The sequence below is a fragment of the Melopsittacus undulatus genome, chromosome 2 (assembly GCF_012275295.1).
Source record: "Melopsittacus undulatus isolate bMelUnd1 chromosome 2, bMelUnd1.mat.Z, whole genome shotgun sequence".
NCBI lineage: Eukaryota > Metazoa > Chordata > Aves > Psittaciformes > Psittaculidae > Melopsittacus > Melopsittacus undulatus.
The window spans coordinates 67,844,143-67,852,660 of NC_047528.1; the positions used below are offsets into that span (position 1 = coordinate 67,844,143).

General features: G+C 44.7%; 1 protein-coding gene across 4 annotated transcripts in view; it reads right to left on the reverse strand.

Moving 5' to 3' along the window:
- SLC9A7 (solute carrier family 9 member A7) overlaps positions 1–4,040 on the reverse strand; it is a 73,490-nt gene extending 69,450 nt beyond the window's left edge. For all 4 annotated transcript variants that reach the window (XR_004549413.1, XM_034060008.1, XM_034060009.1 and 1 more), the window contains exon 1: positions 3,757–4,040. Coding sequence is in view for 3 of the 4 variants with exons in the window: in XM_034060008.1 (XP_033915899.1) it covers positions 3,757–4,015 (259 nt within the window). In the remaining variant the exon portion in view is untranslated. The remainder of the gene's footprint in view (positions 1–3,756) is intronic.
- Between the last annotated feature and the right edge of the window lie 4,478 nt (positions 4,041–8,518).

Here is an 8,518-nt window from a genome sequence, read left to right on the forward strand (position 1 = left end):
GTGCACAGTCCACGTCCTCTGGTGCCCTATCAGATGAGGATGCTCCTAAAAGAGTGAAGAAACCTGCCAAACACAGAGTCACTGTACACCTCTGTTGAACCTCTCCAGGTAAAACGCAGCTCAGAATGCTTTATCCTTGGGACTCAGACCAGCACAAAGAAAAGGAGCATCATGATCACTATCACAAGCTGGAATACATGTGTCAGCAAAGTCTCAATTCCTTAATTGCTCTGTAATGGGCTGGATGTTTGGGGTTTTTTAATTGCTCCATAATGACTTACATTAGTAACACTGTTGCTGGAGCAGCTGCACAACATTTGCAAGTATTTAACTTTCATGGAAGCAACCCCCTTGTTACAGTGTCAAGACCAGATTCAATCGTATTTAGCACTTTATAAGCCAAGTACATCTTATGAAATGACCTGTGGGTGATCATAGTGCAATGCTATGGTGCATATTTATTTTCAAATCTGTACTGCACCCAAACCTGCAGCTTTCGCCAGACGGTATTTTAAGACATTCAAAAAAGTTAGGTTCCTTCCACTTTCACATATGCAATAGTCAGATCTATCATGTGCAGCTGAAGTTTTCATATTGCTTCATCACAAACAAGATTAAGTTGCACATCACAAAAAAAAAAGGGGGGGGGGAGGAGGGAGGAAACAGTGCTGCAAGTCATTAAGCACCCATATAAGCTCTGTGTTAGTTCACACCCCAACAGACATTTCCAGAGAAAGAGATTTAACACATCAGAATAACACAGACAGACAAGCAGCGACTGTCTGTTAAAGAACAGTGACAACACAGGAAATAAGAAACAGGGAAAGACTACATAATGATTTTAATGATGCTTTAATCTTCAATCAAAGCAGCTAGCACAATGAAGTTATATACAACACAGCAAGTCTGGATGCTGGCTAAAGCCCTGAATTCTAGAAGCAGCTTCTCTGCTCACTGTTTCAAGCCAGTGCTGTGCTACCTGACGCCTACTATAGTCTCCTTGAAAGAGGTCTCATTGCACATTAAATTAATCATGGCTAGATAAAAAGAAACCCAACTCCATCACCTCTTCTTAAAGAACAAAAGGAACTAGCAACCATCAAGACCTGTAGTTGTAACTAGCTCAAGTTAAATGTGTATTTCATCCAAGACCATCATCCAAACATTCATCACTTTGAGACCAACAGTTTTTGAGAGGTTTTCAGTGCAATGAGCCAGTTTTTTCCAGGCCATGGTCTCCATAATAAAAATTAATCAGCACTGAAGTGCTGGCTTACTTCTGCAAATGAAAGCCACTTATTTGGGTAGCATTGGAAACTACTGTGATAGAAACACTTCGATTTTTCTGAAAAAGTTGAATGCAAGTGGTACAAGTGCTGTAGTCTTGACCATAAAACCATATGAAAATTACCTAGTGCGGAGCCTGCACCATTAACATATTATTAAATACATCCTTAGGAGAGCACCTAGACACCCAGAACTGGTTTGGGTGTTTGGGGTTTTTGTTTTTTTTTTTTTTTTTTTTGAGTGTGCCCTTTCTTTGTTTGGGGGTTTTTTGTTTGTTGTTTTCTTTGTTTGGTGTGTCTGTTTTTATGACCACAATTCTGGTTGAAATACTGCCTAATGATTTTGTGCTTAAGTCAGAGTGATCAAACACATGCCTCTTAAATACATACATAGTTAAAAAACACACAAAAAAACCAGCCCCCCCCCCCCGAAAAAAAAAAATAAATATGCAGTTTTCAGATACCAAGTTATCAGCAAAATAGAAACCCATCTCAGTTTTGCCACTGTCTCTTAAGTGACAAGGAAGAAGAGAAGCTTTTATTTGAAGAATGAAACCTGGTTATCAGAAGCATAACAGACAGTTATTATGACACTTGCAATGTCCTTTTCTTTGCTCTAAAGGAAGTCTGCAAAATGCTTAAGTGAAGCTGGGCCTCAGCAGAGCTTTACTGGCAAGGAGGTTAAGTGTGTTAGAAAAGAACTGAACTCACTAAACACGTTTCTTCAGATGTTTGCCACAACACAGCAAGAGTCAGTTTGGGAGAAAGATCATGTATTTTGATAGACTAGAGGGACTCATTTAGAAGATGAGTGTATTGGGGAATAATCTATTAAAAGAAAATGATTCAAGCAAGGGTACACCAAGAATATGCAATGGTTAGAGCCAATCCTTCTTTCAGCAGTGTTGCCTGTGGACAGAAATGGCTACTGCATAGCACCTTTCCTAATACACAGTTTCAGCACTTGTATGTTAAATTGGGAATTTAGCATCATGGATCAGGAACTGGATATCAGAGCAAACTAATCTGAGTTTCATGAGAGGTAAAATTTCTCCAGTTGTACAGCTTATTATTTCCCACACAGCTTATCAAAACACATACTCAAATGCCCTCAGTGCCCTGGTACTTGTATTGCATATATTGCATATGTGTCCCACATACACAGGATTTCCACTATAAACTAAATCACCTAATGGTCATAGAACAGAGTCGAACTTTCTGAAGGTGAAAACACGAGCGTAGTATCTAAACATCTTCAATGCAACCTTACCCCATCTCTTCCTGTCAGCACATATACAGTTAACCTACCCCCTCCTGAGCACTACTCAGCAGCTAAGCACTACCATCCTAGCGTAGAACTTACTTATATGCTTAATTGTTAATTTGTCAGGTTTCAGAAACAAGCATATGTGAAAGACACAGCAATGCAGCAAAGAGATAAGTGACTAAGAGCAAATCGGGATGGTTTAAGAGAAGCATCAGCAGAGGAAAATTCCACTGCTTTGCAAGCAATCATACAGCTCTCAAGATCAGTAGTACTCATCAAAGAGGAAACAGTTCTCTTTTCCCCTCCCCTCATTTCTCATCTGTGGTTACCCTCAGTATGTTTATCCCGACCAGCACCGGGTAGGTGTTTCACACCATTCATCAGGAACCGACTCAGCTCATAAAGAAGAAATGCCCTCAGTGCTACAGTAATAGCCAATCACCAGCAGACAAATCATTTTTTAAACGGATGGCTGCTCCTCATCGCAACCGTCTATGCTGCGTAGCAAACTGCACACAGAACACAACTGTGCGCGTTCGCAGCGGAGCGACTCCTCCGCAGCACCAGCCGAGGCTCACCTGCGGTCCTCTGCGCCAGCCACCAATAGCACCGGCGCAGAGCCCCGCTCCTCCAAACCATCATCTCCATAACCGCTTCTGCTGAGAAATTTACTTTCCCTTTACACACAGAGGGAGCTGGAGAGGACAAACTCGATTCAGTACAGTCCTTACTCCACCAGGTGGGCTTAGGGCGAGCTGCGGGCGCTGTCTAGGGTGTCTGGTACCACTGCGGTCAGCCGGTACCCAGCAAACTCAGGCCACCGGTGACAGCGGCATGACAGCAGTCAGGAGCAAACCCCACAACCACGAAGTTTAAACACGCTCTTTTCACACAGCAAAGGCTACGGCGGGGTGACGGGATCCGGGAGCTGATGGGCTGTGCCCCCCCCAGGGCGCGGCCTACCCCTGCGCTGCCTCCCTCCAGCCGCGAAGGGGGCGAGAGGCCGCAGCCCTCCCACCTCGGTTCTGCGAGGGCGGCGAGAGCGCAGCCGAGCACAGGGGCCCGCCGCCGCCGGCGCCCCTGCCGGCACCTGCCGGGGGTGACACCGGCCCTCAGGGAGCCGGCTGCCCGAGGGAAGGTGAGGAGAGGAGAGGAGCAGGGCTGAGGAGCGGGCAGCGCTGGCCGAGGCGCGGTGGGACTCACCATAGATCATAGCCAGGCCGGTCTCATGGAGGAAGCGGACGCGGCGGTGCTTGAAAAGCCAGATGGTAAGGATGGTGAGAGTGAGGAGCAGGATGAAGGTGAGGAGGCTCACACTGTCCTGCCGGTGGCTCTCCTCCGCCTCCTTCTCGGTGGCGAGCTCCTCCATGGCGCTGCTGCTCCGCTCGGCCGCCCGCAGCTCACCGGCTGCTAACAGAACAAGCAGGAGCATCGGCAGCCTGCGGCGCAGGGGCACAGCCATGGCTGCAGGCTGCTGCGGATCCCCGTTCCCCACCCGCCGCTGCGGCCGGCGGGCACTGCCCACTGCCCGGCCGGCGGCGGAGGGAGGGAAGGAGGGAGAGGCCCCAGCACGCAAGATCCCGCCTGCCACCGCCTCCCCTGGCCCCTTAAAGGCGCAGCCCCAGCAGCGGTGGCCTCGGTCGGGGAGTACGGGCTCATCTGCCGTAAAGATGCGGTGTTCTCCCTATTCTGGGCTCGGCCCCGTGGAAGTGAAGCGGTGGGAAGTCCCGGGGTGGGTGAGAACTGCCCTGGCCAACCCCACCCCGGAGCTGGTTTCGTTTCGGGAATCTCAGGTGCTCTTCCCGGTCTCCCCATGTCCTACAGGAAACCGGTGCGCACCGGCTGCACAGGTGCGGTGTTGGATGGAAATCATCACCCTGGAGCCCGCCCTGCCGGGTCCGAGCTGAGCCCGGTGCTGCGGGTCTCCGTGAGACCTGGGTGGGGGGGGTAAAGGCAGGCACCGGTTGCGCTGGGTGTCTACAAATTGGCAGACGTTGTCCCAAAAGAGCGAGAATATACTCATTAGAGTCACCAGAGTGCTTTCCCACATAAGCTTTTTTTTTTAATCCTTCTTCCCAGCATTTTTCATTCGAAATGTATTTGCTATTAAAAAAGCCCAAAACATGCGGTTTAAAATCATCTCGGGTTGGGGAGGGAAAGAAAAGAAGAAAAGTCACTTTCTGTTTCTTGCAAACAAGCGAAAATCAGAACTTTTTTCTTTACTGAATGCAACATTTTCATTATTTTATTTTTACCAGTAAGACCAGGGAATTCTGAGTAATGAAAGTGTTTGGTTCTTAAGAAATGCTTTAAAACTCGTGTTTATGAGGTTCTTAGCAGCAGCAGCAGGAGTGTGCTTTGCCTTTGCTTGCCAGAGGAATTCCCTCCCAGTTCCCAGCAATGGCGTGAGCAGCGCTGACCTTCCTGCTTCTGTTTCATTTCTCCCAGAACTGTTATTTTCAGTCTCAACTTCCAATATATACTTTAGCCATTATTTTGCATAAGAAGAAAGCAGAATGTTTGGCCACGTGTTTAATTAGTTATATGGCAGATGCTATCTCCTTTAGTGCTGTCCTTTTTCCCAACATTGCTGCCTGTCCGTTTCTGAAGGTATTTATTGGGGTGGTCTAGTTACAAGAGTATCTCTTCCAGACTTTCTCTTCTGCTAGTGGATCTGGAATTTTCTGTTGTCACACATACTTTTGTTTAGGAGACTCCTTTTTGGAAACATTTCAAGATAACAGCTATGTAAATCCACATTTTTATATATATGCAGTCCTTTTAAACATGGTATTTATTCAAACTCCTCAACAACTCTCAAAATCTGCTATAATTGTCTGCAATTACCTTTAAACGTTTGATTGTGCAGGGCTGAAAGTTTACATTGATAGTACCGTCATTTGTAAACCTCTTAGAGATGAAAAGCAGTAATTTGCCCTGAAGACCTAGCTCTTGAATCTGTGTGAACCATTAAAAATTCCTGCCTCAAGACTGCCTTATGTTAACTCTCACATTCAAAATTAACATTTATAGCATAATGAGAGCATTATACCACCAAATCTTTATGATGTATCTTCAGGATATACAACCTACATACAATATAACATATATATTTAGGATATAAAACCTACAGGTCTCACAGCAGACTGCAGGTATGCAGTATGGTGCTAAGTATATGTAATGTTGATAAAGATGTAAAATAAAAAGCAGGTTGGCAGTAACAGGCTCTTTCCTGTTTTTATTGCATGCTGCATAGTGCTGGGTAAAATCACTAAGTGTTTGGTGGCTCTTTTTAGAAAGACAATTTCCATGTGTATTGTAATTTCATCTACCTCTCAGCTGAGCCACAGTCAAGGTCTTACGTTACTTTCTGCAAAGTAACTTACTGCAAAGTAACTTACTGCAAAGTAACTTACTGCAAATCAGTAACCTCTGTTTCAGTCTTCAGCATTCACACAGTTCACTGTGTTGTGCCTGTTGCTCTCCAGCAACAGTGAGAAATATCCAGGCAATTCTTTCAGTTGTTAAGCAAAATAACCCAGTTTTACTTATTTTTATTTTTTTCTTGCTGACCTATATCGTTTGTGGAGGGAAGCATTCATCTGTAGTTTCACGCGTTAGTGCTGCCATTGAGCTTTAAACCTCTTCATTCACACTTTTTGGTGTTTTCACTGCTGCCTTGCCCCTGTAGTCTGCACAGGCATCACCTTATCCTAGGAGCACTTCCACTGAAATCAATACGTCAGTAAGTACCACCCCAAAAATCTTCTTCCTTAATTAAAAAATAAAATAAATCTTTTCACCATTGTTGTGCACAAAATTGGGCACAACTTATCCTTACTTTGGATTATGTGGATGTAACTAAAATGCATACGCAAACTGGTGATGGGAGTATAATCATTTCTGTCCATCTAGGGCATCAAAGTTTAGTAGTAATACTCAACTGTCCTGTCCAGTGTGTTATTGCCAGGGAATTCGGTATGCACAAGTGTGTTTGATTCGTACAGGCAAAATTTTGCTGTCTCTTTACACTCATGGATCAGTACCCTGTTGTATGGATAGTTTAACTCATTTAAGCAGGATCACCTGGAGCATGTGATATCAAATAAGAAAAAGCTAACAACTGGAGGTTGTCTCTACATCACTGTGAGCCAGGCTGCATCCTTGTAAGCGAGATGTGTTCGCACAGCCCAGTTCTTTCCAGCGGTGTAGCTACCAGATCGCTGTGGCATTTTCAATCCATTAGGAACATCAATGATTTCACCTCCAGGGGTAGCTCCGTTACTGTAATAGCCCTGCTGTTAGTTTGTGCTCTGAACTTTTTCTCCCAGCCTCCACCTGCTTTCCCAAGCTGGTTTGCACTAAACCTCCTTCACTCTCTCTACAGGTAGGACCCGGATGTTACCTTTACCTAGCAGCCACCACGTATGTTGTGGAAGTCAGCCTCGCTGCTGAGCAAAACGATCGTTTTGTTCTATTCCTGCTTTCCTCCTATTTGCTATTTTTCATCTGGCCCCAGGCAGCAGTCTTTGGTCTGCTCACTGTTTGAAAGGGCACACTTGAGACAGAGACAATGAGGTGTGCTCAGGGAGATTGAAGGCAATGTCCAAGTGGGATCACAGCAGAGCTATCAAAGGCTTAAAACTAAATCTATGAGATGGCACTGAAACAGAGCAAAGGACAGAAGTTAGCCATTCAACAGAGTTCAGCCATACCTGGAGGGATGCAGGAGGATTTTGGTATTAAATGCTAATAAACATGTGCATTTGCATTGAGTTGATGGTTGATTCACAGGATTGACTCACACTAGTCTGATTAACACACCACAGAGAAAGATACGGATCAGCCCACCCCATTCCTTTTGCCTACCAGCCTTCTCTTATTAAAAAGTTAATCCTGCCAGAACCACCATCAAATAGTCTGTTCAGCATTTTTATAATTTCCTTTGTTATGGAAGCCATCATTACCACATGAACTGATATATACCTGAGGTTTATTCTTATTCCCAGAGCTGACTAATGTCATGTGAGGCAAATGCAAGGCCCTATTTTCAAGCCCTGTTCTGCCTCTGAGCTATTGGCAGTAACACTGTCCATGCCTCATCAGTAACACTGAAGAGCTTGCACTCTATCAAGACCTTTTCTGTATAACACACATCTGTTGAGACTGGCCCTTTGTGCTGATGCAAGCAATGGCTTTGAGATTTTCATTGATATAACATGCCATTGTAGAACTGGTTCTGATAGGGAAAGACCTCATGGCTGCTTGTGCTTATAACAGACTTGAAAATGAAACAAATCCTTATCTCAATATGTGGCATGTTTATGTAGCTTCCTTTACATGCTCAACTTTTCTAGCACATTAATCTGGAATGCAGTAACAAGTTGATTAGCAGACTGGTCAACTTTGCACAGCAGCTAGCATGTCAGCTGCTCTCCTTACAATCTCTCTTTCTCCTTCTTTCCATTTTAAGCCGAAATGTCCGATCACTGTGTTTTAAAATGGCAACCCATTTTGAACTGACAGGCAGCTTCCAGCAACAGTGGGATCATCTTGTAGGCTACCCTCCCATGTTCATGTAAGTTAGTCCTACACTCTGGGATCCCACAAAACACACCCTGTTACAGATGTGAATTTAAAGACAACTAAGTCTTCTGCAGTAAAATTATGAAGGACATGTAATATTCTTACTGTAAAAACAAATTTGCTTGAATCTCCAGTTTGTTGGAAGTGCCAGCAATTGTGACATATTTCTCTGTTAGTACCAGTTCTGAAGAAGTGTTGTATATCCAAGAAAATCTCAGAGCTCCCATTTTCCATCAGTGCAAATGCAGAAATCAACAGTAGCCTTTCTGCTAGACATGAGTCTAGCTAGAGTAAAAGTAAAAGCTGCTCTGTGCTATTTGCAAGGTGCCGAAGTCACTTGCTGCGCAGCCATATCTTACAGCTTTTATGTCACGGTAAA